The 18,085-nt window shown below is 40.4% G+C and overlaps 1 protein-coding gene across 4 annotated transcripts; it reads left to right on the top strand.

The window, feature by feature from the left end:
• The first annotated feature begins 2,883 nt into the window (after positions 1 to 2,883).
• znf512 (zinc finger protein 512) lies at positions 2,884 to 17,567 on the top strand. 4 transcript variants are annotated; one of them, XM_026918531.3, is made up of 15 exons: positions 2,884 to 3,348; positions 5,295 to 5,391; positions 5,755 to 5,810; positions 5,944 to 5,993; positions 6,209 to 6,387; positions 10,014 to 10,136; positions 10,384 to 10,508; positions 10,612 to 10,698; positions 12,048 to 12,146; positions 12,342 to 12,509; positions 13,416 to 13,601; positions 14,897 to 14,998; positions 15,092 to 15,154; positions 15,631 to 15,729; positions 16,021 to 17,567. In XM_026918531.3, the coding sequence occupies exons 2-15, from the start codon at positions 5,301 to 5,303 to the stop codon at positions 16,294 to 16,296; spliced, it is 1,704 nt and encodes a 567-aa protein (XP_026774332.3). In that variant the 5' UTR covers positions 2,884 to 3,348; positions 5,295 to 5,300; the 3' UTR covers positions 16,297 to 17,567. The 4 variants fall into 4 exon arrangements, with proteins under 4 accessions (XP_026774332.3, XP_026774330.3, XP_053087788.1 ...); XM_026918529.3 differs by having other exon boundaries at positions 2,885 to 3,348; positions 15,919 to 17,567; XM_053231813.1 differs by lacking the exon at positions 2,884 to 3,348 and adding an exon at positions 4,238 to 5,183 and having other exon boundaries at positions 15,919 to 17,567.
• Positions 17,568 to 18,085: the final 518 nt, after the last annotated feature.

The raw sequence follows: 18,085 nt of genomic DNA, 5'->3' as shown, positions 1-18,085 counted from the left end.
GCAACCTGGAGAAAAAGTCCACAGCAATCAGATCATAGCAAAGTCCAAGTTCACAGCTCTCAGATTTCTGAGATGTTTTGTGAATGAGGAGATAATAAGCAAAAGGTGAAACTTGTCTTCACTGGAAGTTCTCGCATGCCAGGTTCACAGAAGCATTATTATTTCACAAATACTGCAGTAAAATGTCTTAATACAGAGTATCATGATAGTATATTACACTCAGTTTAGTGTCAGATTTTTAAAGGTTTTGATCATGAGGAGATAATGGTGTAGGAAATGGTGGATGTGATCATAGGGTGCTTCATGGCGCCATCTACAGGTGAGAGATGGTAACTGTAGGACTTTTAAAGTGGAAGAGAATAAGAAACTGGAGGATAAGAATTCAGCTTTAGCCTAAGGTCCCATCATGTGTGTGATTTACATTTTATATAAATAAAGATGAATATGCAATGCATGCAGTACAACTGGCCCTGTAATCATATTTACAGGGGGAAAAAGTTGCACCAAGTTTCATGTATAATGTAAAAAAAAGTTTCATGTATAATACACAGCAGTGGTTGGAACTTAACACTAGAGAAAGTGTAGGTACCAGTCTGGCTTTGCATAAGAATTTGCTTGAAAGTAACAAGTGTGATTTTAACTTAGAAGAACGCAGAAGCAGAAAAACCCTGCCATGAAGACAAAATCATTTCTGAAAAGAACATCAGCACAACTGCTTCCAAATTTGAAGAAGGCTAACAGATTGAGCACTGGCCTGAACATCAGCAAAACACCTCGCAGATCCCTACATGCAGATTCACTAACACTGCACATGTGTGTGTGTGTGTGTGTGAGAGAGAGAGAGAGAGAGAGAGAGAGAGAACATGTGAGTAAGGGAGTGAATGTGTGTTAGTGAGTGTGACATACACACAGGCCTGAACGAGTTGAGTGGCCGTCTGGTTGAACGTGGACCTTGGAAATGAAGACTGATGCAGATTTCAAGTGCAGTCACTGATGAACTGATGAAGTTCCTGTTTATCTGACTTTATTGTACACAGTTATAGAAGAGAAATGATTTATAATCGCACTATCCGGTGTCACCCAGATGAAAACGAGTCTGGTTCCTCTCAAGGTTTCTTCCTCATGTCATCTCAGGGAGTTTTTCCTCACCACAGTCACCTCTGGCTCGCTCATTAGGGATAAATTTAATTAAAATTTTATATCTGGATTTCTGTAAAGCTGCTTTGTGACAATATCCACAGTTAAAAGTGCTTTATAAATAAAACTGAACTGAATTTACTTGAGTTTTTTTCCTTTTCTCCTTTTATTGTCATTGTTTTCTTTGTAAAATATGGATGACCATTTTTCAAACTGATACACTGACATAAAGCATGAAAAATAATCTCAGCAAACAAGCAGAAAGCACTGTGTGCTTCAGTGTTGCCAACTTAGAGACTTCTGTTGCTAGATCTGGTGACTTTTTAGACCCCTTTAGTGACTTTAATTAAAAAAAAAAAAGAGTCTAGCAACAAATCTAGTGACTTTTTGAGCACAGGTAAGTGACTGTCTTGAACGTGATACGGCTCTCCAGCTCATGTCACAGCTGCTGATATACGAGCTGAGAGAACATCTTCACTCAACTTATTATTGATTTACAAATGACTGATCACCACTGTTTCCCAACAACCAATCACTGATCACCACTGTTTCCCAATGCCCAATCACTGATCACCACTGTTTCGACCAATCACTGATCACCACTGTTTCCCAACAACCAATCACTGATCACTACTGTTTTCCAACAACCAATCACTGATCACTACTGTTTCCCAACGACCAATCACTGATCACCCCTGCTCGTCCCAGTCTCTCACTTCTTCGTTCTTCATTTTAAACTCTCTTCTTAGAGATATTTACAAGTAATAAAAGCGAGTAGCTGTTTCCTTCAGAACTACTCACCTTCTTTTTCTTGATAGAAAATACTGTATTTTGTAAATGTGTAGAAGTTTAGTTTGTGGTGCCATGACCATTTTTTTTCTGATAGAAACTCTATTCTATTCCATTTTATTAAATTCTAAGTGAGAATCTTGCAATCATGCACCCTAATTTGTAATTAAATATGTCATGATCATGATGAATAAATGACTATGCAGATTAGTCAGAAACATCATCTGGCAGCAGTCAGGCTGGGTGGAGCTATGAACGCTGAGCAGTCAGGCTGGGCGGAGCTGTAGAAGCACTGAGCAGTCAGGCTGGGTGGGTGGAGCTAGGGCACTGAGCAGGCAGGCTGGGTGGGTGGAGCTAGGGCACTGAGCAGGCAGGCTGGGTGGGTGGAGCTAGGGCACTGAGCAGTCAGGCTGGGTGGAGCTATAGAGGCACTGAGCAGTGAGGCTGGGTGGGTGGAGCTAGGACACTGAGCATTGAGGCTGGGTGGGTGGAGCTAGGACACTGAGCATTGAGGCTGGGTGGGTGGAGCTAGGACACTGAGCAGTCAGGCTGGGTGGGTGGAGCTAGGACACTGAGCAGTCAGGCTGGGTGGGTGGAGCTAGGACACTGAGCAGTGAGGCTGGGTGGAGCTAGGACACTGAGCAGTGAGGCTGGGTGGGTGGAGCTAGGACACTGAGCAGTCAGGCTGGGTGGGTGGAGCTAGGACACTGAGCAGTGAGGCTGGGTGGGTGGAGCTAGGACACTGAGCAGTCAGGCTGGGTGGGTGGAGCTAGGACACTGAGCAGTGAGGCTGGGTGGGTGGAGCTAGGGCACTGAGCAGTGAGGCTGGGTGGGTGGAGCTAGGACACTGAGCAGTCAGGCTGGGTGGGTGGAGCTAGGACAGGACTGAGCAGTGAGGCTGGGTGGGTGGAGCTAGGACACTGAGCAGTCAGGCTGGGTGGGTGGAGCTAGGACACTGAGCAGTGAGGCTGGGTGGGTGGAGCTAGGACAGGACTGAGCCCAGTGTTGCTGTGATGACACTCTGGCGACGCGCAGGTATTTTGTGAAAAACCTTTTCCTTCTCTTTCCTTTTCTTTTTGTCGGTGTGCTCTGACGTCATCACGACCAGCAGGCAGGCAGGTCTGAAGGCAGACAGATGAAAAGGAGCCGACAGTGTTTCGTATTGGCTCGCGACGAATGGAGGGCGGTGACGTCACAGCTACACGGTATCGCGGTGGTTCGGTTCACTTGAAGATTGTGTGTGTTTGCGTGTGTTTGCGTGTGTTTGCACGCCGTCCCTGTGATCCGTGTGTCGAGTGTTTGCAGTAGAGAAGCTGCTGGAAGGACGCCAGAAGGAGAGAGCTAATAATAAACAACAACAACAACAACAACAACAACAACAATGTGATGGTGGCTCTGAGACAGATCCGAGCATCTCTTCGGGTAGGTGTGAATTCTACAGGAATGCAATCTGCACTCGGAATAAGTCCTTCCTTTACACTGCTGGAAAATCAGATGGACTGTAGTATAGTAAATACAGCTCCAGAATTATTGGCACCCTTGGTAAAAATGGTGGCGTGGTTGGGGGGGTTATGGGGGAGAAAACGTCTTCAGATTAATCTCTCACTGAAACAAACCCAGTTGTGTTGCAGTTATTAGTATTTCGTGCAGCCTCTCATTGCCAGTAGTCTTCTCCTGTGATGCATGATGAGACTGTAGGTCTGAGACCACTCCTCAATGCAGACTGGCTCTAGGTCCTCCATGGTCCCTGGTCCACATCTCACAGGCTTTCAGTGGTGTCAGGTGCCTGAGATGACCACATCAAAAGCTCAATTCCCTTCTAATGCACATTCATGCTGCGAATCGTACGTTCTACAACATCTCAAATTCAGATCTGGTGACTGGTTAGGCTACTGAAGTACGCTTGGTACCAGTACCAGTACCAGTGAAGTACACTTGACTCGTGGAACCAGGTTGAGATGACTCTGTGACATGGTGCATTATCATGCTGGTATTATATGATAGTACATTGTGGTAGTGAGGAGATGTATGTGGTCAGCAGCTATACTCAGATAGGCTGTAGCATTCAAATGATACTCAGTCGGTCTTAAGAGGCTCAATATGTTCCAAAAAAAACATTCCCCACATAATTACACCACCACCAACCTGAACTGTTGACACAAATGCAGGCTTGGTCCATGGATTCACGCTCTTGACACCAAATTCTGTCCTTACCATCTGCGTCTCGCAGCAGAAATCAAGATTCATCAAAACAGGCAAAGTTTTTCCAATCTTCACCTGTGCAGTTTGGGTGAGGCTGTGCCCATGATAGCCTCAGATTCCTGTTCTTGGATGACAGGAGTGATGTGGTCTTCTACTGTTGTAGCTCATCCACCTCGAGGGTTGACGTGGTGTGTGTTCTGAGATGCTTTTCTGCTCACCACGGTTGTTGTAATTCGAGTTACTGTAGACTTCCTGTCAGCTTCAACCTGTCTGACCATTCTCCTCTGACTTCTTCTCTCATCAGCATGGTGTTTCCACCGGCAGAACCACCGCAAACAGCCATGCAACAGTTACTGAAGCTCTCGACCTGTACCTGCATGATTTTATGCATTGTAGAATGGATAAGTGTGAATATAACACACATACACACATACAGTGGGGTCCAATAATAAACAAATAAACAGAAGGTTTTAGAATTTTGAAATATTTAAAACAAAGAAAGTAAATGTTCAATATGGTTCAATATTTAATACTCATGATTCTGTACTATTTCTACATCCCTATTTAAATGTAAGCAAATGTGTGATCTTGATCATGTTAACTGCTTTGTACAAAAGGTCAGATTTTGTTCGTGTCTAATCTAATCTCTTCTTCTGAAGCATGTGATCAGACGACACTATTTTAGATGGATTTGATCTAAAATAGATCATAAGGTTTTGCACAAACGTGTGGAGTCCATCCCAGCTCGAGTCACACTGTCATTAAAGCGAAAAGGGAACGAACCAAATCCTAAGAAACTCTGACAATCATGTAAATATTTCATTCATATACATTCTACTTTTCACTCATGTTGTTGTCAATAATATAATTTGTAATGAAAATTGGTGTATTAAATTAGAAAAGATTCCACTGTGTGTGTGTATGTATGTGTATATAAGCTAATTAACCACAAAGACATTTTTAATAACCTTTTTACCAAGTTTTTACCCATCTTAATCAAGGGTGCCAATTATTCTGGAGCTGATTGTAAAACAAGTATCTGCTAATGACACAAGGTGATTAAGAAGGAGATTAGTATTGAGAATTTAACATTAACACTCTAAGAGGTCGACACTGTGCTGCGTCCCTGCAGTGTGTAACTAACCTTTTAACTCTGTTCATCCCAGTGTTGAATGCGAAGCAAGCACACGCAGGGGAACATGTCTGTCATATACGTGTCCAACAAGAGGAAAATCTCAAGGCCTGAAAAAAAGCCTCAAACAGGTAGCTAAACATGACCATTCTGAATAATGTGTATTCATGTTTCACTCTCATACACTATACGGCCAAAGGTTTGTGGACACCTGACCATCACAACCATGTGCTTTTTTGTGACGGGAAATTGTAAAGACGTTCTGTACAACTGTGTGCTTCCAACTTTGTGGTAACAGTTTGGGGAAGAACGACATGTAGGTGTGATGGTCTGGTGTCCACATACTTTTGGCCATATAGTGTACGTCTCACTGTGTCCCATAAACCTGGAGATTTCCTTGAGTTTGTGAAACTCAGTATCTCAAACTCATGAAAATATTATTTGGCAATTAGACAACTCTATGTAAAAGTATTGCTTTATTTATATTTGATCAGGAGACCCAAAAATTATGGATAAAGTGGTTGCAGTATGTGGCGGGGTTCCATCCATGGTAAGCTCATTTCTCCTCGCTTAACTGATATAAAGTGTAACTAACAACTAACACATTGCGCAGGTCTAACAACAGCTGTGTTCCCACATCATGGAGAGTATTGAGTGCATAATCCTAATTTCTTGTATCTCAGAATGAAGAGGCAAGTCCCCAAAAGATAAAAAGAACATATGGCAGGAAAAAGTGAGTGAACGTACTTGATCATTTCAAAACCTCTAACAAATGATTAGAATCGAGGGTAACTTACCTAATGTACACTGAAGTGCAAACAATTCTGAAGACATATCAAGGAGATAAAAGCATTTTCAGTTCTTTTCCCACATTGTAAAACTGTTTGCATGGCTCTGGATTGGTCCTACAATCATGGCTTGAATTTAGCTTGTGATAAACCTTTCTAGATACCATGATCTGCAGCCGGTCTCCAGGATTCCTGCAGAAGATGGATCTTCGTGCACTTCAGTGGTCCATGCTAACTCATTGAATGGCTCTAAAACGCAAGCCGTTGCTTATGGTCCTGCTACTGCGTGCAGGACAAAGGACAACGTTGGCTCTGGTTTGGAGATAATGAGAGAGAGAGGTGAGCAGATTTCAACCTACAGCAGAGCAGATGCCAAACGTGGTGTGTCGTTTAGTACGAGTGTTTGTGCTGTAGTAGAGAGTGAAAGAAAGAGAACGAGGGATGTGTGGAAGTGCTGCGTGATTTCTGTGATGTCTTGTCGTGCTCTGCATGCCTGTGTGTCAGATTCTCAGTGTAGCAGATCAGGCTGCTTTTTAGTACTGGGCTGGAGAACCGTTCCCTTTCTCCCTCTCCCGTTCCCAGTATCCCGTCTCTGTCCTCTCTGCCTCTATGCGTGTTTGTTTTTCTTACTCCTACGTGCAGCCAGATGGGGTGTGTTCTAGGGCAGCAATGACTAAACAACATATTGCTGGAAATTGGTCAGCATGGATTTTTATAGTTCTTTAGTTAACCAGCAACAAAAAGGCGTTGTAATGTAAGAGAGCACAAGCCTCTGTATCTGGATAGAATGTAATACACTACTGAAGCTGCAGGGGTCAGTGACAGCGCTGCTTCTGTTGGTTCTTTTCAGTACTTTGTGCAGGACTTCAGTCCAGCTCTTACAAAACTAAAGGAATGAAGAGTATCATTTAAATACTAGTAATGCAGTTTTTGTTTTCTTTTCAATGAGCGCAAGAAATATGCCAACTCATGTAACCACGTACAACATAATATAATCTGCTTAGATTATAAATCAGGAATGTCAGACCGAACATGGAGTAAAGCGGGTTTTGTGCCGGGATTATTTGAACTTCAGTTGAAGTGTTGAAAGTGTGAGTGATAGACAAAAGGCAAGCTGTGCTCTCTTCTTTAGTCTTATCACTAACACACATGCGTATAGCACCGCAGATGAAATAACATATCACACCGACTGAACTTTGAGTGAAGGTGAAGGCAGCAACTCAGCAGTGGCAGTACCTGAAATGTTAAAACAGTGGAACTTCTGTTTTGCCTCTTCTAACCGCCAGGGAAGGTGTCAGGGCCAGCAGCTTGATATGGGTTCACCCTCAGCAGGGTTGAGAGTAGAGGCTTTAAATCAGGTGTAGAAGTCATTTAGCATGTCTGGGAGGGAGGCGTTATTTGTGCAGACAGTGATTTATTTATTTTTTTTCCTCGTGTAATCAGGTTTGAATTCCCTTCCAAATGCACCATGGGGTTGGTGAAAAAATACAGTCCATTTTATCATGCAGCAAGCAAAAGATTGGCAGAAATAATGAAGGCATGCTGGTCTGAGAGTGTTAGCCTAGCCTAGGCACTGGGTTGCTACCGTGTTTCACCACAGCACACACAATAGTGAGACAGTGAGGCAAACTCTGTGCCTAGTGTCTGAAGAAGCTTGTGATTTTGTATTTTCACTCGCTAATGGAGATACTGCATTGTTTGGCCAGAGCCAGACTGTTTGGCAGGTCATCTGTAGGAGCAGGCTCATGTCTTTTCTCAGGGGATTGCCTGGCATGTAGTTCCACTTATGGAATTGGAAAGCTATGAACGGGGAAGTAATTCCCATCTAGGACATAAGAACTTCATCCTTTAACTTTTAATAACCGGATGCACCAATCACCAGGATATCTTCTGTTACACACATCTGTCCAGCCTGTGCCGTCTGCAGTGCACTGAAACATATCGAAATAGGTCTCTGTATCATCATCAGCAGTCATCTAGGTGAATCTAGGTGAGGAGCACCTGGCGCACTCGCCACAGGTCACAGGCTTCCTCCTGCTGAGAGTTAATTAGTGCCTCTTCTAATTATTTCAAACATATGGTCAGCGTCTGGTTGGCTGTCTATTTTAAACAGGATTCCAGCGAATGCTACTGTGTATTGTTCTGGCTTGTACACACTTAGAAAAGTAAGAGAGAGAGACATGGGGGAAAAAATCTGTTACTTCCCCAGTTTCTCCCTCGTGCTGTAAGGTGTTCATGCTGACCACGTTCTCCACCAGGGCGTACCACTCAGATATTCATTGTAGTCAACTGTGAACTGCAGCTCGGGTGATATGAGTATAGTGGTGATAAGTCTCTGGTCCATTGGGCATGGCTTAACCACAAGAGAACTGTCTGTTAGATAATGTTCTCCCAGGTCATCCTTATTAGAAGAGATGTGTTGCGTCTAGGGTTGTCACGATACCAGAATTTTGACTTCGATATCAATACCATCTTTAGTATCACAATGTTCGATACTATGGCAAAAATTAAGCTTTACCAGTTATGAAGCCTGAATGCCTGAGTATTAATACAACTTCATAATTCTGAAAAAATACAGCTTAACGTTATTAATAAAAATTTGTCATTAAAAATGTCAATAAAAATGTTGTCATTTTTAAAAAAATGACTAAATAACTGCTGGGTCTACAGAAACATCTATTTATGACAGAACCTTATAGTGTAGTTGTCGTCTTTTTCACTAAGTGTCGTCTCTTTTGCACTAAGTGAGCCAAACATGGTGTACATTTTGGGTTGCTGGTGCGATTTTTGTGTAGATGTGACCAACAAAGAAAAAGAGAAAATACACAGTGGATGAAATACACAAAACGTTTTGGATTTGTCCTTTTATATAATTATCTATTAAAATATCGAGCGTGGCTGTGTTCTGCACGCTCTGCTGATTTTATGGTTTCTGTGCACACTTGGCAAAGGACCCTAGCAAAAACACCAGTCTTTAATCATGCTTGTTTATGTGAAAAATGAAAGATATTAATCTACGAGCAATAATGTGTGTGTTTATGACCCGTTAAAAAGTAATGAAGAAGAATAACGAGTCATTCTCCAATATTATGATGAAAATGATGTTAACTGAAAGTTCTGGGAATTGGCCACTTGCACTGTGCTACAATGCAGAATTTTACAAGAAGTGTTAGAAAAACTAGGCTAATTATATAGAGACTATCCTAATAAACATATTTATCATAACAAAACCTGGACATTTGGACAGTTAGCTAACCTGTCAGCCTTTAAGCTCTGGCTGAAGGTCAGGATGCTTGTGTAGGCAAAATGTGCCCATACTTCACTTCATGAGAAGCGGAAAGGAAACCGGCTGGATTCGCCTCGGCCCTGATTTTATCACGTTATATGTGTGTGGTTTGCGTCACTACACACTCTTGATTAGCGGCATGTGCAGTGTGATTCGCCCAGGGAAAACAATGTCACTATATTGAAATAAAAAAACCAAAAGTGTTCAAAACCACTAAAGTTTTGATGCATTATGCAACGCTAATTGTGTCTAGAGTCAATTTTACTTTATTTATATCCATCTCCTTGATTTTTATTTTGTTCCATTACCACCTGTCACCTTTGTGTTATGTATTATGTCATCTACTGGTTTTACTATGTTTAGTGCTTTTATTTCTATAATTTTCCATTTCTACATTATTTGTTGAGAATATTAAAATACAAGTTATCCCAAAACAGCTTTCCAGACCCCCAGGAGTTTGGCTAATTCAGTCCAAATCCACAGAATGTACAAAATACACTTTCTCATATCCAGACTTTGAGATGAAAAAGAAGAAGAAAAAGGAAATTGGAGGAAGTAGGTCAAGAGTATATTAAAAATATATATATATTAAGGAGGTGACAGCTATTCATTCATCATTTTGGTGAAACTTTCCTCGTTTTTGTCAGCTTGACTGATGGCTCACATGTCCTCCCCACAGTTCCCGTCATAGTTCCTGTAGCACAGTATACGCAGAGGAGTCCCTCAGCTAACAGTGCTAAAAGCAGGACTCAGAGATCTGAGTTCTACTGCGTGAAGAAGGAGACACCCAGTTATCCTCCAGGTAAAAAAAACTATTGTGCTTTTCCCTTTCCAGTTCGGCTGAAGTGGCTAAGCAGTTGACACGAGATAATGTGCTTAATGTGATCTGGCCGCTACTTAATTCTACTTATTACTTGCAACACGTCTAATTTTGGATAAAGTATTCCCTTAAACGTGACAGTGTGCAAAGACTGTAGTATCCACACTGTAGTATACATGCATATGTTTATTTAACTACACAACGGTGCTTAATTTTAATATTTTGGCAGGAAGTCAAGAGGAGACTTGGCAGCTGCAGATTCTAGCAAAGGGCCGAGTGACCTGCCCCAAGTGTAAACGTGTAGCGAGGAAAACAGTGGAGGGCCTGAAAAAACACATGGTAGCCTGCAAACTGGTAAATGCACCTAGTAGTGCTTACTAGGATCTTTGGATTGGACATGCAGTATGCTTTGTAGTAATCAAAGTTGCCCTGATACTAATCTGATACTTTATTTTAGCATGTATTTAAATGCACACATTGTGGGAAACAACTGAAGACTTCAACTGGGATGAAGTACCACCTCATGGCTGACCACAATAAACTGGTATGTTCTTTCATTTTGTTTTTCTTAATTGTGCTTTTATCAGATTGCTTTGTCTTCAAGAATCTGTCCCAGATTCTGACAAGAATTGAGGGACGCACAGGGACAAAACTTGAGAGAAGGAAGGTTTATTGGATCTTCGTAATCTTCAAACAGAGATCAGTAATCGATGCTGGTGTTTTTCTCGGTTTTAACCCTGTAACTCTGTAACAGCAGAATCTAACAGGCTTTCTGTCTTCACACACTGTAAGTGAGGTATTTTGAGAAAGGCTGTAGTAAACTGAATGTGACATGCACTCCGGTGAACCAGTCAGAATGACGTTACAGCACTTTAATTCAGCAGCGATGTTTTACATGACAATAAGGCTTCAATAAGGCTTCAATAAGGGTTGGTCGATATGCAGTCAGGTCCATATATATTGTTATTTTAGCTGTATTGGAGTAAAAAAATAAATAATTGATATGATTAATAATTTGAGGTTATTAACATCCAAATTGGGTGAACAGTGTAGGAATTTCAGCACTTTTTATATGTGGTTTCTCACCTTATAAATATTGGATATACTGCAAATCAGAAATGCACATTAGTGTTAAGTTGTCTGACAAACAGAAGAAAAATACTTCTACCTTTTTCTGTGCCTGAGCATTTGGGCTAAGTTTCGAGTCTTTTTGTGTTGTAGTTGGGATTGTTGTAATTGTGCAGAAGGCTGGTAAAGAAGTTTCCCGGTAAACTTCATGAGCTTTCTTTTAAAGTTCAACATTAAAGAATTATATAAAGGAAATAAAATTCATTTAGGACATATTATCTGTTCAATCCAAATAATGTACTCGTATTTGGTTACATCCCTAATGCATATAGAGCACACTGAAGTCACAATCAGTGGTCGTCCTTGAAATGTAATAAAAAAATGTGTCATTTATACAAACATAATACAAATAAATTACAGCAAAACACAAACCAGCCTACACACACTGCTCTGTAAGGGCTAGTATTTAGTGCGGCTGAAGCACGTGCATCCTTTACACACTATCTAGTGTTCTTCAAAACAGGAAAAATAACCGTAAATTAAAGTGAATATAAATAGACCTAACTACAACAGACTAATATCAATTCATGCACACGTAACAACGTCCGTAAAGTCCACTCAAGCTTACAAACATTCACACGACAGATTCGAAGTTTCTGCTCCTTTAGTCCATCTGTCAGCTCTAAGGTTAAATCTAAGTGAACTAAGAAATGCCTATACAATCCTTCAGTTCCCAGATCATGTTTATGGTAGTAAACAGTGTAATGCTAGTGGCTGTAATAAGATTATATGTATTTTCTAAATGTGGTGTTGTATGTGCTTTAGCCCACCCCAGATGATGGACGTGGACTGGATGACCACGCAGTGAAAGAAAAATTGAGAAAAGTCCTAAAAAGGTTGGGAAAATTAAAATGTTCCAAAGAGGTATGTATGCATTTTCTGGAAACTTTACATTAGGAGAATATAAATAAGCTGAATGATAAATAGCGCTGTTATTCTATTAGATTAATTGCATTTTATTGCATTTCCAAAAGAGTCTTTCAAATCTTAAGGTTTCTTGTTTTAAGGCTTGCGCTAGCCCTGCATCAGTGATTGCACCTTTCTTGCTTTTTTTTTCAGGGCTGTAGTGGCAGCTTTACCAGTATAATGGGCTACGTTTATCACATGAAAAAATGTGGTAAAGCGGAGTCCGAGCTGGAGAAGCTCCTAATGAACTGCAAGCACTGTGGGAAGCCTTATCGCTCCAGAGCAGGACTGGAGTACCATCTAAAATCCGAGCATGGTCCGGTGAGCCCGTCCTGTAGTCCATACTGAGAGAGGATTTACTGATTTACTGCATTGAGTGAATGCATTTTGGTAAACTGGGGCGTGTCGTACACATATAACAAGTTAATAAGGGACTAGTGGCCAGGAGCACGTTTCCACGTCACTGAAGCTGATTCATTATGTGATGTCATGCAGCAGGTTTATGAATTATTCATTGTACAGCTGCAACAACTGATCAACAAATTTGATAAAAAAAAATAGTAGGCAGTGAATATCATTATTGATTATTTGGACTGTGGTATGACGCACGCTAGTGGCACTTCATTTAGACTGAAAGCACATTCGATGGAAATGGCACAGCACGTTACAGCAGAGAAACCAGTACAACAGTACAACAAAGAGTTTCCTCTAAAGTATGCAAACCCTTTATTTACACTCTGCTAGCAAGACATTGAAATACAGCAGACATTTATTTTGCCGTTATTATGAATTTGTCTGGTTGGAATTGAACGAATCAGGGCTTGAAATGCAGACATAGATTTGCGAAACAGTGTGTGGAACCAGTAAAAAACTGTACAGAACTCTGTAACCTTGTGTTAGTTTGCGTCTCATTTAGCACTTGAAAATTGAAGATTATCTAATAAGTGTCTGTAATGTTGAATTGCAGTTAGCGACCTGTTATTTAATTAAGCCTAGTTAAGAGTTCTGTAGTAATATTAGTTGATTTTGAAATGCTGCAAATAAATATTTAAACAAAATATCAATAGATTTAATCGATGATCAGAATAATTGTTAGTTGCAGCCGTGTTTCTTTGGTGCAGTCAAATCTGTCGTTTCTGCACATTGAGTGTGAATAAAGGGCCATCGTGTCTAAAAAAACATGATCTGATTGGAGCACTAATAGCACATGATGGCATTTTGCTACAGGAACCCCAACAGGCTGAAGCAAATGGCCAGAGGGAAGCCAGCGTGGAGTGTGAATCCAGTGGCAGGGCCAAACGCACATCAGCCCAGGTGGCCATTTTCCATCTGCGTGAGATTGCCAACCAGGAGCTGTTCAAGGAGTGGCCCAAGAGGAAGGTGCAGCGAGACTTGGTCCCCGATGACAGGAAGGTAGAAGGATGTTACATTGTGAATATTATATCCCATGGAACCATGTATTAGGGGTGTAATCAAATACAAGTACATTACTTGGATTGAACAGATCATGCATCCTAAATGAATACTAATAAAGACACGATGTTGTAGGATGAAACAAAAAAAGTAAATCAGATCAGATATTATTAGATGATTAATGTTGTCAAATGTAAATAACAGTTTCTTGATTTGGGAAAGACTTCGTACAGTCACATTAGACAGAAGATAGAAAACTTGCCAGAAAGTTCTAGAGGACTTCTGATTCAGAAATTGAATAAAGTTATATATTAAAAAAATCAAACACATAACTTCAATTTCATTTTTTTTATAATCTGTGAATGAAAAATTACTTTTTTCTTCAGCAGAAAGATGAATGTTTAATGTTTAATATTTAATGTTTTTCAGTGATTCCAGGGCTTAACGATAGGGTTCATATATATATAAAAAAAATAATAGACCACGCCCTCTTCCTGTCTAAATAAGAATAAAACAGATTTGAATATTTCAAGCAGTAAACAGATTCGGATATAAATACAGATCTCTACTCCAAGAATCTTCTCAGCCTCATCAATCAGATTTTTAAAAATCCATAAAGATATTAGTATGAGCATTAATAACATTACCATCGTGTCTTACAGTTTTATAATCTTAACTCCTAGCGTATCTTAGATTCTCTAGGTAATTTATAGATAATTTTTTAACCTTTTCTGTAGCTGATGGCTTTTTTTCCACACCTGAATCACTTTCCTTCACAAACATCCATCTGAATTGTTCTTTTTCATTTTACAAAACGCTGCTTTTCCTGTTGATATTTTAATAAACACATCTTCAGACAGGCTGCTCACAGTTTGGTTCCCCATTGATTGCTGGATGTATCTGCATTAGTCTGCTGGATATTAAAGTGAATGAACACTGATGGATCTAAATGCAACAGTGCAGAGTTGTGAGTTCTGCCTAATCTCTGCGAGGCTGAGCGATATCACACTGCAGAAGATTGCACATCATGACAAATAACACATTAACACGACCACTCAGAGCTAAATCAGGAAGTGTCTCTGCTGTGTCCGTGGTCTCCGGCGGACATGTTAACACACCAAACGGCTATTTTTGTATTGTGTTATGTAGTTTTTATGCCGTGTAATGTTACACTTTTCACCTCATATAGTTGTATGCTGAAGCACAGTCCTGAAGCCATGAGGTTTCATCTGACTGTACACATGCATACAGATGGATGACTATAAAATTGTTTTGACTTGTCTATCTGATGTCAGCTACGTTATTCCCGTCCCGGATTGCCCGCCTTCAGCCAGGAGGTCTTGCGAAAGTGGAAGAATGAGGTGAAACTGAACAGAAGAATGCAGTGTCCCAACAAGGTTTGAACTTTTGAGTGTTTTTTCCGGGTTCAGAAGTTTTATTTGAATCGTTTTCTTGTGACCGTGTTTATTTTTATTTCTGTACTTCTGTAGGGTTGTGGTTGCTACTACACAAGTGTGTCGGGTCTGAAGGCTCATTTGGGACTCTGCACCCTGGTAAGAAACCACAACTCTTTCTTCACTTTGGATCTCGTCATGATTTTAGTCCTCCCTTTCTACACTGAGGTTGTTAATTCTAATTCATAAAGCAGTTCAGCACTAAAAGCAGATCCTAAACCTGCGAAAACCTACAGAGAGTCCAAACCATTCCTTAGTCACGCAGATCAAATCACAAACAATCCTAAATGGCTAATGCTGCTAACAGCGCCTACAAGTTCAAGTATGTGTTATATTTCCTGTCAACCTGCTGTGAAAGTGTATTATAATGACTGTAGGATAAAGTATGCAGTCACCTCAGCTATAAAGTTCAGATGGAGAACTTAAGAAGTTTGCACAATGCACAATGCATCTCAGCTGCTTGGCCACAGGGTTTTTAATCATTGGAACATTATTAATTAATAATTGCAGTTTTGTGAATATGATTTAAGGGAAATTGACCCCAGGGTGAATGTCATTTTTTTTTTCCTCTGTAGGGCAACTTTCAGGTTGGGAAATACACATGCCTGATATGTAAGAAAGAGTTCAACTCTGAGAGTGGCGTGAAATACCACATCAACTCTGTTCATTCCCAGGTAAAAGAGCACATTTTTGCTGGAGAATGTAATGAGTTTTGTGTATATATTTCCATAAATCTTATACAACTATTTACAGAGATGAAAATGTTTTAGTATTTTGAAATCATTTTTATAACTGTGTGGGTCATCAATTGCTAAGTAGTCACCAGAACATGAGGGTTACCTGAAAGCTTGTCTTGTGGCCAGGACTGGTTTGTGGTCACCTCCAAGGCCAAGAGTTTCACCTCCAACAAAAAGCTCAAGCCAAAGAAGCTTTGCACGCCAAACCCAGCTCTCCTTTTCCCCCAGGGACCCTGCACCTGGCAGGATACACAGACTCCAGCAGATGCTACGACCAGTGAGTCCGTATGCCCAGAAACACCAGAGAGGAAAACGAAAGATGTGAAAAAAACTAGAAAGTACAAACTGAGAGGGCAGGAGAAAGACTGCAGTGATAGCCAGAGCAGTAGTAGTGGAAGCGAGAGCTCCAGCAGTGAGTCAGAAGCAGAGGTTCCAGGGAATGATGCCTGGAAGCTAAACAAGCCACAACCTCAACCTGAGAAAGCTAAGAATGACAACCACTAAACCATTCCTCTAATACATGATGCTTTTTATTTCCCTTTTCAAGCTTTTGACTTTTTAAAAATCTGTGGTTTTTAGGTGATTTCATATTATACAGGGTTCTGACTCGTGGCATTTACAACATTTACAGTTTAGCCATAGCTTTTATGATTTTGTCCCTTCACTACTGCAATATGGGAGACACTGAAAACTGTGCTTTTCTGCTTTTCAACTAAAGGAGCGGTCAGACCAAACAGGAATAAAATTTGCCTGGTGGAAATACCAAGACAACTTCATCTAGGTGAACGTGCGAATTTAGAAAACTAGAAAAAAGGCAGTACTGTGCTGTCTTTGGTTGGTAAAAAAATGTGCATAATTATTTTAACTGCAGTTTACAGGAAGTTTTAGCTTTATAGCACCTACAGCTCCAGGAAAACGTTGACGGACATGTACGAAAGCACGTTAAGTTGTTGGGTGTGCATGTGTATGTACATGGAGTTATTCAGTAAGAAAAGTTTGGGAGAAAGGTTATACTTAAACCTCCTCTCTTTCAGCTAAGATGACGTGTAGCTGCAGCTAGCATGCGTTCTCCCTGACTGTCTCGGCCTCGTTGTGTCGGTTTTACATAATTTCCCTAAGCATAATGTAAAAGGTATTTACATTTAAAGGTATTAAAAATGGTGGTATGTAAAACAACGACAATGCAGCAGAATTTTTCAGGGCTGTTCACAAAACACGAGTATATTTTTCTCACTTCGTGGCAGTTCATGTTATCTCCTGCACCAATTCTCCAGATCCAGATTGAATGCAAAGCTTTTTTTTAGTTTGCTGCTGTTGTACAAACCACTTCTGGTTCAAGCTGTATTGTGTGTAAACTGCTGCATGTATTGTTGTCCATGTGCATACTAGAGTGCTTTTGACTAGCAGTTTCGTATCAGTGATGTTTCATGCTGTATTAGCTTTGACGTATGCTGTTATGGCATCTACATCGTGTTCTTGTATGCATCATTGAGAGGGCTGGGAAACAGTGGACTGAAGAAAGACTGAGGAACAACAGAGTACTATACTATAGTAGACTATATCAATATTGTAAAGGGTTTCATTCAGATCTATGTTTTAATACTGTATATGATTGAGTGTGACTACTGTGTGTGCAAAAGAACTTTGTGTGCTGGATCTAATTTTTAATACCTGACTTTTTTAAATGTTAGACTGTAAGATGTCTACATAGACTTTGTTAAAGTACTTTATTAACCAAACCCTAATAAATGAAATAAAAGTTGTATATAAGTGTATAGAGGGGAACTCGTTTAAATTAAGGAGACTCGAATGGTTTATTTCAAAGTTCTGTAATCGTAAACGGGAAATGTTGTATCATTTCAGAGGATCCACCAAGAGTAGGCGTAGGCCACCTGGACATTTAATAATGCCATTGTCAGTCACTATCTCCATAATCCTGTGAACAGAAATACTGAAAGAAAAAGGAAACTTGTGCATTCACCCACTTTGATACGGTGCTGTGTAATGACACTATGGAGTGTGTATGGTCTGTGTATGTTGTCTTTTATACTTATGAAAAACATTGATTGAAACATACATGTGTTCTACGAACAGGGGCAGCAGATACCTTCTTTTACCAAGACAGTGTGATGTAGAATTTGATATAAATACGATTGTCATATGACCATCATTCCCTGGAACCTTCTCACTAGTTTCTGTGGGGTCAGCTCTGGATCCATATGACGGGGAACCATGCCAGATTTCCAGTATCCATAGAACCACATTTACTTAACAAGAGATGGGAGAATCACCA

The sequence above is a fragment of the Pangasianodon hypophthalmus genome, chromosome 30, assembly GCF_027358585.1.
Source record: "Pangasianodon hypophthalmus isolate fPanHyp1 chromosome 30, fPanHyp1.pri, whole genome shotgun sequence".
NCBI lineage: Eukaryota > Metazoa > Chordata > Actinopteri > Siluriformes > Pangasiidae > Pangasianodon > Pangasianodon hypophthalmus.
Note: the sequence above shows the minus strand (reverse complement) of the source record. Positions and strands in the feature narration are given on the sequence as shown.

Coding starts and splice junctions, on each gene's coding strand:
- znf512 (XM_026918529.3), top strand. CDS start 5,301: ATGCGAAGCAAGCACACGCAGGGGAACATGTCTGTCATATACGTGTCC. Junction 15,155..15,630: donor ATTTGGGACTCTGCACCCTG/GTAAGAAACCAC, acceptor TTTCCTCTGTAG/GGCAACTTTCAGGTTGGGAA. Junction 15,730..15,918: donor TCAACTCTGTTCATTCCCAG/GTAAAAGAGCAC, acceptor TCTTGTGGCCAG/GACTGGTTTGTGGTCACCTC.